This window comes from Cynoglossus semilaevis, chromosome 9 (assembly GCF_000523025.1).
Source record: "Cynoglossus semilaevis isolate Cse_v1.0 chromosome 9, Cse_v1.0, whole genome shotgun sequence".
Classification (NCBI taxonomy): domain Eukaryota; kingdom Metazoa; phylum Chordata; class Actinopteri; order Pleuronectiformes; family Cynoglossidae; genus Cynoglossus; species Cynoglossus semilaevis.
Window position 1 is genome coordinate 539,773 of NC_024315.1, and position 14,498 is coordinate 554,270.

Genomic DNA, 14,498 nt, shown 5'->3' on the forward strand with positions numbered 1-14,498 from the left:
GCCAAACTTCAAAATAAAAGCTGCACATACGCTTAGGTCTCAGGACATAGCAAAGAAAATACTGGCGTTGCGTTGTTAAACAATTATTTTGAAATGTAACTTTTACGCCATCGCGCATCTTCGGAAAGAAAAGCATTCTGGGTAAAATAGGCAGAAATACAACTCTAGAAATGGGAAAAACGTGTAAACTTTAAGTGCATTTAATAAGCTAGTAATCCATAACTGTGCTGCTTTTAGAGACATGTCGCTCATCTGCGTTTGAAACCCGTATTTGCTTGTGAGTATTACATTGGTAACTAACTTTGAACGGTGCAAAATATGAATAACAAAACACACTTCAATGGAGTTGGAACTCACTGCGTTGAATAAAAAATCCAACAAAGAAAATATGTATGCATTACACCAACGCTCTAAGTTAATGTGGATGTTGACTCAAAGACAGTATTAATACTAATATTTTGTCTTTAAAAACGTTCTATTTAGAAAACATTCCGATCAGAAACTTCAAGCATGTAGACCTTCCCTCAGTTTTATTAAACTCGTATTTGTGCATTGTGAATCATGCGTGGTGTGTTGGAATACCTGCTTTTGTGGTTTTTTGGTCCAGGTGCGGCCATGGCGTTTCCTCTGCCCAAACTTCAGGCTCCTCAGCTTCCTCAGCATCTGCTAAGGACGATAGAGTGTCAGCAGGGAGCTGTCAGAGCTGTTCGCTTCAACGGTAAGACAGAATCTTCAAGTGCTGTGATGTTCTTTGAGGATAATGGTCGTTTAAATGTTATCTTTTTTCCTGCCTTTGTCCAATCTTTTTTCCGGTCAGCTGACGGAAACTATCTGCTGTCGTGTGGCAGCGATAAATCACTGAAGCTGTGGAGTGTGGGCAGTGGTACTCTGCTGAAGACGTACGCTGGCCATGGATACGATGTTCTGGACGCTGATGGGTGAGTTCTGTGAACCATCCACTTCCAACAGGATGTCATTGTATTTATATGTAAATGTAGGATAAGGATAGGTGTAGATTTTCTAATGGAGACATGCAGGAACCTTTTTAGGAAAAATATATATATATTGATGGTTTGTAGACAGAAAAGCTAGTTATAGTCAGACTAACATGTTTAAGATGTTTTTTTCTTCAAGGCAAATGCACTGAGTGTTTTGTGTTTCTCTCCCCCAGTTCCTATGACAACAGCCACATCTGTTCCTGCAGCTCAGACAAGTCTGTGATCTTGTGGGACGTTGCCACAGGCCAGATCACACGCAAACTCAGAGGACATGCTGGGGTCAGTGGGGTCATTTTTGTTTGTTTGTTTGTTTTTTCAGTTTATATTACAGCAGTTGGTCTTGCACAGCTTTTATGCTCATTGTTTTGTTCCTTATATTTATTGTATTTAATTAGTGAAGTTAAAATGTTTGATGACTTTTGATTACAGAAAGTAAACTGTGTACAATTCAATGAAGAGGCAACTGTTATCCTCTCTGGTGAGTCAACGTTCAAGTCATCAACATGACAAATATAGAATTTAAAAAATAAAATCATTTTCACCAACGTTATGTTGTGTTCAGGATCCATTGATGGGACAGTTAGGTGCTGGGACACCAGATCCAGGAAGTATGATCCAATTCAAATTCTGGACGAGGCAACGGACGGCGTCAGCAGTTTGAAGGTGGTGCAACATGAACTGCTCAGTGGGTGAGAAATCAAGTCACATACTGGGATCAACTCTGTCCTTAAACCAACATGAACTAATAACAGTTTGTTGTTTTGTTTCTAATGCCCTCTTGTGTTCAGATCAGTGGATGGCAGAGTGAGACGTTACGATCTGAGGATGGGCCAGCTGCACGTGGACTGCATTGGCAGTTAGTAGGAAATAATTGATTACATCATTGCCTAAGAAAAGATATGAAGGGAATATTTCATGATTTATTTTGAATGTGCAAACAGCAGCGGAGGTTCGTTCCATCTTTAACTGGTGTGTGTGTGTGTGTTGCAGGTCCCATCACCTGTGTGTGTTTCACTCAGGATGGTCAGTGTTCCCTGAGCTCCAGCCTGGATTCAACAGTCCGGCTGCTGGACAAGAGCACGGGGGAGATGCTGGGAGAGTGAGTCGCCTTCACACTCACTGTCTCAGTGACATTTGTTGTTGTTTTTTTTTTATAAAAACAGATTTTCAAATAAATAAATCAAAAGTAATGTTACATTATTAGAATTAAATTCACTTGACATTTGATGTAAATAACATATATACATATATATTTGTGTTTGTTTTTGCAGGTATACCGGCCACAAGATGAAGGGCTACAAGCTGGACTGCTGTCTGTCCAGTAAGGACACACACGTCCTGAGCTGCTCTGAGGATGGACATGTCTACTGCTGGGACCTGGTGGAGGTAAGCAACAAAACTTCCTTTTTTTTCTGATTTGTCTGCAACCACACAGACACAACTCTTATACTTACTCTTGCCTGTAGGGGTCGTTGTCCTTAAAGCTGCCTGTGGGGAAAGCGGCCGTCCAGTCGTTGTCCTTCCATCCCACTGAGGCCTGTCTCCTCACGTCCATGGAGGGCCGTGTCCAGGTGTGGGCAGCAGAGCCACAGGAGACGGAGAGTGACTCCAAGTAGAGTTCAGACTCGGGGCTGACATCCATTGTGAGTGGACAGTGACAGCTACTCTGGTGTCATGTATTTATGTGTGTGTGTGTGTGTGAGTGTAAAGCCATTGTTAGTGTTTACTTTTTCACCGTTCTCTGTAAGCAAGAAATGATGAAGATATTTCTAATTGTTTATTAATAAAAAGGGGACTAAATGTCAACATGTTCTGATGCATTTATAAACTAATAAAAACGAGGGAGGGGACGAGGGCCAATCAGCAGTGATTTCATCATGGAGGAACAACTGAAAGTCATAGCCAATTGGCCAAGTTGTTGTTGAGATAAAATGCCACAATAACCAACAAACGATGGACTCAATTTCTACACCTAAATCAAAACAAAAAAGAATAAAATTGAAGATGAAACAAGAGGAGGCCAAAAAATTAAATATTAATAATAAAAATTTACACAGTGTGGGCTGAAAAAAAAATTAAATAATAATAATAAAAATTTACACAGCGTGGGCTGTGAGATACACAGTCCATGTCCGTCAAAACTCTGGTCTGTTTGTGACGCAGCATGACCAATGCAGGTAAGAACAGAAAGAAGAGGACAAATATATGACCTTAAATGTATAGGTACGTTGAATAGGCTTGCAGAGAATAGAGGCTGGTTATAAAAAAAGTATTGACTTTTATTTTTGTAATGTGTGAATTTTTCAAAGCTATGATTTCTTTTGTTGTATTGCTTCATATACCAAAAACAGCCTAGTTATTACAGAGTATTTCTGACACGTTAAAAAAAAATGACCTCAAAGGCAGTTTAGCTCTGTACACGTTGTAATATCAGTTTATTAGGAACCAAGAGATGAGCACAATACAGAATAAATTAATCAGCATCACGAGAGGCAACGTCAAATAAATAAATAACTTATATCACATAAATACAGGCACTCATTTGACCAATGACACCTTTCTCTCCTGAAGCTTCACACACACAGCTATGAACTCCTACTTTATGTCATTTTCAACATTGTACAGAATATTAACAATAAATACACAAGAGCTTATTTTAAAAAAAAAGTCAAGTAGCGAGGCTTGGCTGCATTGTTACAAAAAACATTTGTTTACAAATTAGAGTTTGATGCTGAGACCAGGGGTAGGGTTTTAGTTTTTGTGGTTCACATTGAATCAGACGACACTTATCCAGCACAAATTATATTATGTATTAAGGAAATGTGACTTTTTTTTGTTCCGTAAAAATTCTTAAAGGATCTCTGAGAAGTTTCAACTCTGTATCAACGTCTTTTATAAACCGTAGCCTGGTTGCATATAACCGAACTTCTTGATACAAATGGGAAGAATTTCATTTAACGTTAAATAACAAATGGTTTGTTTAATTACATCGCATTTTAACTGCAGTTGAGCTGGTGTTGATTACTAGGTCCTGGATCTACAGCGATCAGTCATCGTTCATGATCATCAGGTGATCGGAGACTTTCCTCTGTTGATTCAATATTCAAGTAAAAAAGAAATTAAATCTATGTTGTTTCTCAGTCAGAAAGCTTTTCTATTTACACCATTACATAAAATCTATTTACACGTGAAGGGTTTTGGTCTAAAATAATTATAGTGACAGATGTTTTGCAGATTGTTCATTAACTAAAGCTGCCTGTTTTTTTTGGTTTTTTTTTTTTTTGGTTTAATTTTTTTGCTAAAGTTGAAGCTTATTTCATAAGAAAGTGTTTTAGCTCTTTGGTTAACTCTTGATTTACAGATAATCCTCTGCTTTCATTAATATTTCCTCACCCTCCTCCTCTTTTACCCCACACAACTGCAGCCTGCGGCCGACAGCTTCTCCACCTTGTGCCATCGGTGTGAGTTGTCCAGAAAGGCCATGTCCTCGTGGTGCGTGGCCCTGCAGCAGGGAGAGTCGTGCCACTGCTGCCCGGGTGCAGGGTGAGTGAGCAGGCCGCTGAGCAGCAGGTTGGAGAGCGTCAGGTCGTGGTTGGAGAGGACGCGGGGACAAGTCCCGCTGCAGTACTTGAAAAGGATGCTCTCATCTGAATCGTAGCCTAAACCAAGGTCTCGGACCTGCAGCAGTACGGAGCGCAAGCTGCAGTGAGATTCCACGGTGGAGCGGCGAGACCGGACGTGGTTGGGAGTGATGGCAGCGGTCGACGGCTGAGCTCCAGAAGCTTCTGTCTCATCTGGATATGGACGTTTTTTGTCCTCCTGTGTGTATGGAGATGCCGCTTCAGGTTTTTGATCTAAAAAGAAAAAAAAAAGGAGAAGGAGACAGTCTTACATCTGACATTTAAAAAAACACTAAATTGTTCTTTAATTTTTTAAATTAAAATCAACAGATTTCATACAAACAAAACAAAAAAACTAATTAAGACACAGACACTGAAAATCCAAATCCAGAGTGATCATATTCAACAACTTGTTATGTACACAGACTTAATCTAACTCTGAGGCTCAGGTTGACAGGATCTGGTCATTCCTTGACCCAACACTTACCACTCTGGTGTCTCATCCAGCGACCCTCCCCACTCTGTATGCAAAACAGAACCAGAACCAGCTGCAGTAGGTGCACCATCGCGTCTCTGTTCACCGTAGCACAGATATGGTGATTGTATCATAAGCAAATGTCTGCAAGCAACGTTCGAGATGCAGACAAGTCACGACCTCCAATATATAGCCCTCGGAGATAAAGGAGTCGGTGGGGGGGAAGTGGGGGGAGGATAAGACGGGGTGAAGTGGGGAGACAGACACTAACCACTTCTCTGCCAACAGATCATCCCTCTCACCTGAGCCTGACAAGGAGTGTAGGAGAACAGGCGGGCGCTAGACCCAGAATTTGTCCTGTTAGGATTATCTAATTGGTGTAAATCACCAGGTTTATTGCTGATTCTCTCGCAGATGTTTTTCCAGAGGATCTCGGCTTCTGTCTGGAAAGACGGATTTCCCCGGAGTTTCGGGGCTTCTTAAAAAGCTGATAATGACGTAATTTTGAACGGTGCTGAGAGGAATGTGTGATACATGACTGCGTAGATAGAACAGGATGATAAGAACGGGTTCACAAACGCAAAGGAAGAAGTGACGTGTGAGTCTGATTTGCCAATGTTTACTTTCTCGTCAGTATTTTTGCTGAAAGGTACCAAAAAATATGTTGAATGAAGGAGGTTACAATTTGAAAACAACAAGGCCTCGCTCCACAGACATTCCAGGACCAGTCTTGAGCTGCTCCATAAATTGAGGGATTTCACCAGCAACGTGTGGCTGACATGTAGAATATGCCTTAGAAATAGTTTTTAGGGCCTGAATGAATGTCAGCCCTTGGAATTTGGAAGGGTTTTTTTTTCCAATGCTGCAAACATTTGGTCCGTTTTTCTGCCATCCACAAATGTCTTTAATTTATCAAAACATTAAGAATATAAATAAGGAATGTCATAATGCCATACTGAAGATATTTTTACACAACCGCCCAGAAAAGCATCTTGACTTTCTGTTGTGTTTTCCATGAGTTAAAGTCGTAAATGTATCAACAGCAACAGCACTGTTTTAAACTAAGAGGGAGTTTAAATCGACTGAATCACGATCTGTGGGAAATAAAGAAGAAATAGGAAAGTTTTTTTAAAAATATCTGATTCCACAGTGCGAGACAGCATTCCTGAACACGTTAGCCTGATGTAGGAAATATACGTACATTCTTCTTTGGTGGTGGCGCTTTGGCCCAGAGGCAATGTCTCTGTCATTGGTGTGGAACCCCAGGGTTCACCTCCTGGACAAGTTCGAATCCCGGTTAGGGCGGTTAATACCTTCCAGTGGACTCACCACCCACAGGAAGGTTTGAGGGGTTGTTATGGTGCAATGTGATTTGGGTGGCGACTGCTCCCCCCGCGACCCGGTAACGGATAAGCGGATGAAAATGGATGGATGGATGGATCTTCTTTGGTGAATTTCCACCATTTTATTTTAATAAAATCTCTTCACTTTACTTCCTTGGGTCAAAGCTTTGTGCAGCCCTACTTGACCTTTGCCTTGACCTTTACCAGAATCATCCCATATTGGAATATTCATCATACTTTATCTTGAAGTGAGTCACTGGTGTTTACAGCAGTTCAGAGACATCGCTGCAAGTTTCCTTTATCCTAGATTTTATATTCCTAAAAGTAATGTTTTTTTGATATAATTTTGGTATCAGATAGTGGTTAAAGTTGTCAAAATGAACTGCGATAATTATTCTGTGAAATTAATTCCACTGTTCACACACGTTGTTATTAATATACACAAATGTTTTCACTGAATCACCTTGAGCTTAAAATACCATGTCAGTGAAGAGGCGCGCTCGTGGTGTGGAGGGAAGCGCGTGGCCGTCAGGTCGCGCTGACTGACACAGCTGTCACTGGAGTGTAGACTAACTGCAGACTGATTAATATTGTTGAGGACAACGACTCCTCTGAGGTTCAACAGCATCTCCAGATGCACAGTCACGACTAAAATCCACCAACTCCATGAAGCTAACACTCACACCGACCTTCTGTTATGTTACTGTTTTTCTGTTACAGATTTTCTTGTTCTCTTTCTTAACATCAGTTTATCTCGACTAATGATTAATCCACAGTAATCCCCGTAGTTAATCTGACTAAATGTTTTAATCGTTCGTCAGCTCTAATATTGTTGCACTCTACAACAGTCATCAGTCTGTGCTCTATTACTATTAAAATAAATAATGGCAGAACTGACGTTGCTCAGACTGGGCTCCTGTTAATGCGTTCCACCTGGGTCCACTTAGTTGAATATAGACAGGAGGACTGTTTCCACTGGGAGTCTAACTTTATTTATGACACTTTAACAGCCCTATTCCTCATGTGTTATAGCTCTGGTGATGTGTATTAGGAAGAAATCATCTGGAGATTCTGAAATTATGCTGCGGAAATTTACTGTGGAGAATTTCAGTTATTCTTTCAGGGGATTAGGTTTTTCCGCACTAAATTACACACTGAAAATGAAACCGTATATTTCAACGATGTTCAACTTCAGCAGAGCATTTCATACAGCGTTATCACCTTAACTTCGAGCTGTAGTTACACGGTGTCGATACACAGTCGTCTCACTCTGTTTGAGAATAAACCCCGGCCTCAAAGCATCATCACAGAGGCCTTCAGTCGATCTTCACTCAGGTTGAAAGTTCAAGATCAGAATTATTTTCCACCTCGTGCTGAGACCACGGTCAATGTGGTGAGGAACATGGTCAGACGTTGGTGGAGGCAAGATGAAGATGAGCCTTCATGAGCCTGAAGGCAGGAAGGACACAGACACTGGGGGACAAAGAGGAACGTCATTCGTCAAACGTCGTTCTGTTCTTGTGCTGAAATGTTTTGAAGTCTCTAAGAGGAAACTGATGGGTTTTTTAATGGACTTTGGCCACAAACAGTAAGTGGTCTAAATAAATCCAAGTTTCCAGTTAGTAAAAGTTGGCTAATGGAAAGATTAGGAAACAAAATGAGTCTTATGACAGCGTACACTCCAGCAGTTGTAGATGTTATTAGGTGAGATTTTGGTTCGGCCGCACTAGACATGATGTAATCGAGTACTGATAACTCAGAGTGCGTGACACTGTAAGACATGCGTTTGTTCCCTGTGATGACTTCAGGAGTCTGCTCTTCAAGCAGGAAGTGATTACAGGAAACTCCGTGTTACATCAAAGCTGTGTGGACACGGATCGTGGTCCGAGTCCAACCGTGCATTCCTGGATGAGCTGGACGGACCGTCAGTCCATATAGGGCTTGTCTGAACCGAGCAGGTCAGGAATGCAGGGAGCAGCCTTCCTGTAACTGGAAATATTCAGGGAGGATTTGGACTTGGAATGTTGACTATCTTTAAACAGAATCCTAAATCTCCAGGTTCAGAACAAAGATGTTCCGCAATTCCAGCAGACCTGAGATGTTAATAATTTCACCGATGACCCCCCCCCCACTGAGTGCCAAAAGACGGGGGTTGGGTGATTATTGATCTATTAAAAGAGAACTCTTTTTATTACATTTGTAATTATTATTACAAATGCACTGCAACATGAACATCGTCCCAGTGAGAGATTATGGGGCACAAAGTTACTTGAGCTTCTTGGTTTCTAGTTGTTTATGGGAATGTCACCCAACAGTATGAACTTGCCATCTGACCACTTGACAAAAAAAAAAAACTCATACAATAAATCATACAACTGTGATTTCATTTTTATTCCAGCCTTGATCAAGGTGAAACATATAACAGCATTTGAAACACTCAAACAGAAAATTTGATTTTTAATTTTCAGGACTGTTGAGCTACTGTCTCGCTGACAGAGTTGTGTCACCGTTGTAAAATATAAAATAAAAGGCATCTTAATCACCGTATCACCGACTGACGGAGGTAGCGGTGGGTAAACAATTCCCGTATTTTGTTATGATGTGCCTTATTTTAACACTGGTGATTTAAATAAGTGCAAACAGACGTCTATTAACGAGACATCATCCGGTGATATTAATTCTTTATACAACTTAAATTAAACAAAAAGAGCATTTTTGTCATTTCAGACAAGACCACATGAACCTGCTGTGAAGTTGCTGAACATTTTTAAACTATATATGTGTATATATAGCTTAGAAAAATATATATATATTCTTATAAACATAAAGAATCCATAAATCGATGCTCATATAAACAATGCCCGCAGTGTTCCATGTCACTTGGATGCCAAGCTTGAAACTTTGCATCAGTGCTTCCATGGAGAACCTGCTCCTGTTGCAGTAAAACCCTACGACGTCAAAGGTGAGGTCAGGACACGGGGGTGTCCGTGTGTGTCCACCACAGCTGGGCGGCATGACAAGGAGGTGTCGTGCAGGAGGGACAGCAGCTCAACAGGTGAGTGAGGCTTTGTCGAGACAGACCCACCATCCCGGACCGGTTTGTCTTTCTTTTTTTCACTGTAACCGCTCAACCTGGATGCGAGGGATCTCCCGGGTCTGGGGGCCCTCAGCTTCTTCCTCTCTGGGTCATGAACAACGCCGTGACGCTGAAGGCTTTTCTTCATGGCAAATGTCTTCCCACAGCCCGCATATGTGCAAGTGAATGGACGCAGTTCCTCATGGAAGGACTTGATGTGGCTCTCCAGGTTGAAGGTAGTAGTGAACGACCTGTCACAATCATCCTTGGGACACACCAGGACAACCCTCTCCTCAGAGTGGACTCTCTGGTGCTGATGCAAGAACCAGGAGTCCTTGAATGTCTTGTTGCACTTGTCACAGCTCACGGTGGGCTTGTGCTGCTCCTTCCGGTGCTTCAGGAGGTCTGTCCAGGTTTTCGCGGTGAAGCTGCAGCCTTCCTCTTGGCACGGGTAACCACGGTGCACCTTCTCGTGTCTCTTCAGCTTGCTGGGGAAGGTGAAGCGCATCTGGCAACCCTCGTAAGTGCACCGATAACGCGGCAGCTGTGTGTGCTGCTCGCACTCGTGAGACTTCAGCTGTTTGTTTTTCCTGAACTCCAGGCCACAGCCTTCAAACTTACACACGTACATTTTTGGTCCCTGCACGTGGATGCGGCTTATGTGCCTGCTCCGGTTGGAGTTGGTGGTGAAGGCCTCGGTGCAGCCGTCCTCGCCGCACACAAACGGCTTCTGTCCGCTGTGAGTGAGTCCATGTCTCGCCAGATGAGACTGGTTGCAGAATGACATCCGGCAGCCGTCATACTCACAGGCGAACGGTTTCACCCCCGTGTGTTTACACAAATGCGCGTCTAATTTCCACTTTTTGTTATAAGCAGAGGAGCAGTCGGGGAAAGAACAGATGAAACGTTTGTGTTCCACCGAATCCATGTGGACAACAGGAGGTTTTCTCAGCTCCACAATATTTTAGCTCTAACCATGCTGTGTTGAAGCCGGTACTTCCGGAAACGTCATATTATGTCGACACCAAAACGTGGAAGTGACGTATTTGTTACCCATCAACCCCTTTGGTGTTGAGATTGCTGTTTATCAACTACAACAGTATTTGTAAGTTTTTATTTCTACAAAAGAGAAGATATAAACGTTTTGTGCCCTTAATAATACAGTGAAAACGGTTAATTCAGACGTTTATACACAAAATAGCATGACATTAAATTATATGGTTATGATCGTCTTTTGTATTTTGCTAAAGGTGGCTAACTAGCCAATGTTAGCATTTCAGAAGCAGTCACTTCGCTGGCTTTCTGGGTATTAGCAGTTCGTTCCGTAAGCAATTTCAGTTGTATGTTTACCGCAGTTGAATTATTGCGCATATGAGTGTTTCGTTTGTATACATTTTAGTTCCATATATGTTTGTGTTGTTGTTATTAATGCACGTGTTGTACATTATGTACATTACAACGCCATAACATTACAATATAACTATTTACTAACTGCTAGGTTGCAGACATTAATTTAATTTTTTCCTCCAGAGGTGTAAACCAGTTGCTGGTGTTGACATTTTGACGTCACAATGGTAAATCATGGCACATTCTTGTCAAGATTTAGTCAATTAAAAGTATATACTTAGTTTTCACTGTTTCTGATAACTGTTGTTTTTCAGGGGGAGAGAAAAGGAACAAACAAATACTACCCTCCAGATTTTGACCCAGCCAAGGTGTGTATGAATACACAAACCCATGTCAACCACTGCCTTGAATCAACGTTTTTGCATTAATTTATTATGTTTTTATTTATATTTACATGTTTTGCGTTGTTTGTTTTTAGCATGGATCTCTTAATGGCTATCACAAAACCCATGCGCTCAGGGAGAGGGCAAGAAAACTGTCCCAGGGCATCCTTATTATCAGGTTGGTGTATATGTGTATGCACATTTGTAGCTGATTTTACAATTCTATCAAACTTTTTTTTTTAAATATGCATCATACTTTTTTTAGGTTTGAGATGCCCTACAACATTTGGTGCGATGGCTGCAAAAATCACATTGGCATGGGTGAGTGTGAAGGAAACATCGACCTGTTCTCAGACTCCAACAAAAATCTGTTCATCATTGTTCTCCAACATGTTGGGTTTTTTTTTTGCTCAGGGGTCAGGTACAATGCTGAGAAGAAGAAAGTTGGGATGTACTACACCACTCCAATCTACAGGTGAACAGGCAGAGAATGAAATCTGGATTAACTATCTGATGTTGGTTGATCTGTGGTGTACATTTCCATGATGGTTTGTACATGTTTGCACATGTGAGGAAATAAAACGTACCTAGTGATAACACACATTTCTGTAATCTTCCTACATCTTGTATGTGATAATTTTTTTCTGCTTGATATGAGCGTGTTTTTTATTTTTAAATATTTTAACCTACTGTTCCAATAAACAACCAGGTTTAGGATGAAGTGCCACCTGTGTGTCAACTACATTGAAATGCAGACAGACCCGGCGACCTGCGACTATGTGATCGTTATTGGGGCACAGAGGAAGGAGGAGCGCTGGGACATGGCTGAAAATGAGCAGATCCTCACCACAGGTAAAGATTTAGAGGGTTTTTTTTTGTGATGTAGCACTGGAGTGAGGTTATTTTCACCTGCTCATCTACTTACTCTCTTGTGGTTCGGGACAGAGAGGGCTGAGAAGGAGAAGCTGGAGACGGATGCCATGTACAAGCTGGATCATGGTGGGAAAGACAAGGAGAAGCTCAGAAAAGCTCTGCCATCTCTGTCAGAAATCCAGGAACACCAGTCCAGCTGGAAGGATGACTTCCAGCTCAACAGCAGTCTCCGCAGGAAGTTTAGAGTAAGCCTTTATTGTTTGTTTTGGTTTTACAGCTTACAGGAGCAGAATTTTTTAGAAATATGAAAAATAAGATGGGATACTGAATATTCATAGATATACATTACAGTATATACAGTACAGCACAGAGGGTACATGTAAATTTACCAAAATGCAGATTTTGTGTGATTTAATAAGTAAGTACAATATAATTAGAATTATAAATTCTTAGAAATGCAATGTTGCATTTTTGTGCTGTGCAAAATGACGATGTCTCTGCTTTAATTGCTGATGCAGACGGAGAAGAAAGTTCTGGCAGAGCAGGAGGAGAAGGACAACGCTGTGAGGATGAGGACTAACCTGTCTATCCCTCTGCTGCCGGAGAAGGAAGAGGACAAGTATGTGATAATTTTTTTCTGCTTGATATGAGCGTGTTTTTTATTTTTAAATATTTTAACCTACTGTTCCAATAAACAACCAGGTTTAGGATGAAGTGCCACCTGTGTGTCAACTACATTGAAATGCAGACAGACCCGGCGACCTGCGACTATGTGATCGTTATTGGGGCACAGAGGAAGGAGGAGCGCTGGGACATGGCTGAAAATGAGCAGATCCTCACCACAGGTAAAGATTTAGAGGGTTTTTTTTTGTGATGTAGCACTGGAGTGAGGTTATTTTCACCTGCTCATCTACTTACTCTCTTGTGGTTCGGGACAGAGAGGGCTGAGAAGGAGAAGCTGGAGACGGATGCCATGTACAAGCTGGATCATGGTGGGAAAGACAAGGAGAAGCTCAGAAAAGCTCTGCCATCTCTGTCAGAAATCCAGGAACACCAGTCCAGCTGGAAGGATGACTTCCAGCTCAACAGCAGTCTCCGCAGGAAGTTTAGAGTAAGCCTTTATTGTTTGTTTTGGTTTTACAGCTTACAGGAGCAGAATTTTTTAGAAATATGAAAAATAAGATGGGATACTGAATATTCATAGATATACATTACAGTATATACAGTACAGCACAGAGGGTACATGTAAATTTACCAAAATGCAGATTTTGTGTGATTTAATAAGTAAGTACAATATAATTAGAATTATAAATTCTTAGAAATGCAATGTTGCATTTTTGTGCTGTGCAAAATGACGATGTCTCTGCTTTAATTGCTGATGCAGACGGAGAAGAAAGTTCTGGCAGAGCAGGAGGAGAAGGACAACGCTGTGAGGATGAGGACTAACCTGTCTATCCCTCTGCTGCCGGAGAAGGAAGAGGACAAGAAACTGGCAGCACTGTTGACTTATCAATCACCGGACTGTAAGAAAATTTTTAAATATAATCTATAAATCATGTCAATCTCAACGATGTTATTATTCACTTCAGTTAAAGTTCATGATCTTTGCATTTCCCCTCTCTTTTTTTTCAGCATATGAGGTGAAGCAGCACAGCAAGAGGAAGGAGATCTCCTCACGTTCATGGTTCAGCTCCCCTGCAGCGACACCTGGGGGCGCTGCAGGCAGTCTGCTCCACAGACTCAGCATGCAGGGGAAAGAAGCAGCAATGGCCAAATCCTTCAGCACCTCACAGAGTCCACTGATCATCAAACGCACCGGAGGACCTGGATTCAAAACAGAACCTAGCGCCACTGTCACCCGTGGAAATGTGGACCCTGAAGTGAACACGCACGAGAACAGGACTCAGAAACAATTAGACTCGAATGGAGATGATAGAGCCGCAAGAGTCTTTCAAAAATCGGAGACAAATGTTGTTAAACCTGCAGAGGAAGTGTGTGAAGGACAGATTAATCATGTGGAGAGGAAAGTGGACAGGAGCGGAGGAGCAGTCGCCTCCCTGGTGGCAGATTACAGCGACTCAGACTCTGATGGTGGACAGTGAGGCCTTACATCTTGTGACATAAAAAAAAAACATTGCTACCCTTCATGTTTGCTTACTTGTTGCTTCATAGTGGTATCGTCCTTAGTGAGCACAAGTGTAAGACAGGGCTGTCGTTTGAAACCCTGGGATTTGCTGCAAATGACAGCTTTAAACTGTTATGTTCACGTATGTTGCAGACATGCCGTCTTTATTTAATTTCACATCAGGTGAAATTGTGTGTTTTTTATGGAAACCAATTTCTGCCACTTGGGTAAAAAATATAGTTGATTCTTAAGTAAAAA

General features: G+C 41.6%; 4 protein-coding genes across 4 annotated transcripts; 2 read left to right on the top strand and 2 right to left on the bottom strand.

The window, feature by feature from the left end:
* Positions 1-117: 117 nt before the first annotated feature.
* wdr83 (WD repeat domain containing 83) lies at positions 118-4,896 on the top strand. Its single transcript, XM_008316222.3, has 11 exons — positions 118-277; positions 608-718; positions 818-938; positions 1,172-1,277; positions 1,428-1,476; positions 1,561-1,687; positions 1,787-1,854; positions 1,989-2,097; positions 2,270-2,384; positions 2,465-2,641; positions 4,423-4,896. Exons 2-10 carry the CDS (start codon positions 616-618, stop codon positions 2,612-2,614), a joined length of 948 nt encoding a protein of 315 aa, XP_008314444.1. The 5' UTR covers positions 118-277; positions 608-615; the 3' UTR covers positions 2,615-2,641; positions 4,423-4,896.
* LOC103383194 (persephin) lies at positions 4,404-6,302 on the bottom strand. Its single transcript, XM_008316236.3, has 2 exons — positions 5,106-6,302; positions 4,404-4,852 (listed from the first exon to the last, which is right to left on the bottom strand). The coding sequence occupies exons 1-2, from the start codon at positions 5,182-5,184 to the stop codon at positions 4,404-4,406; spliced, it is 528 nt and encodes a 175-aa protein (XP_008314458.1). The 5' UTR covers positions 5,185-6,302.
* Positions 6,303-8,806: 2,504 nt separating this feature from the next.
* On the bottom strand, positions 8,807-10,474 carry LOC103383183 (transcription factor IIIA-like). Its single transcript, XM_008316218.3, has one exon. The coding sequence runs from the start codon at positions 10,438-10,440 to the stop codon at positions 9,385-9,387; it is 1,056 nt and encodes a 351-aa protein (XP_008314440.1). The 5' UTR covers positions 10,441-10,474; the 3' UTR covers positions 8,807-9,384.
* Positions 10,475-10,521: 47 nt separating this feature from the next.
* Positions 10,522-14,492, top strand: yju2b (YJU2 splicing factor homolog B). Its single transcript, XM_008316219.3, has 10 exons — positions 10,522-10,617; positions 11,043-11,086; positions 11,174-11,227; positions 11,338-11,420; positions 11,508-11,563; positions 11,657-11,717; positions 11,952-12,094; positions 12,188-12,360; positions 13,500-13,638; positions 13,748-14,492. The coding sequence occupies exons 2-10, from the start codon at positions 11,084-11,086 to the stop codon at positions 14,215-14,217; spliced, it is 1,182 nt and encodes a 393-aa protein (XP_008314441.1). The 5' UTR covers positions 10,522-10,617; positions 11,043-11,083; the 3' UTR covers positions 14,218-14,492.
* The last annotated feature ends 6 nt before the right edge of the window (positions 14,493-14,498 follow it).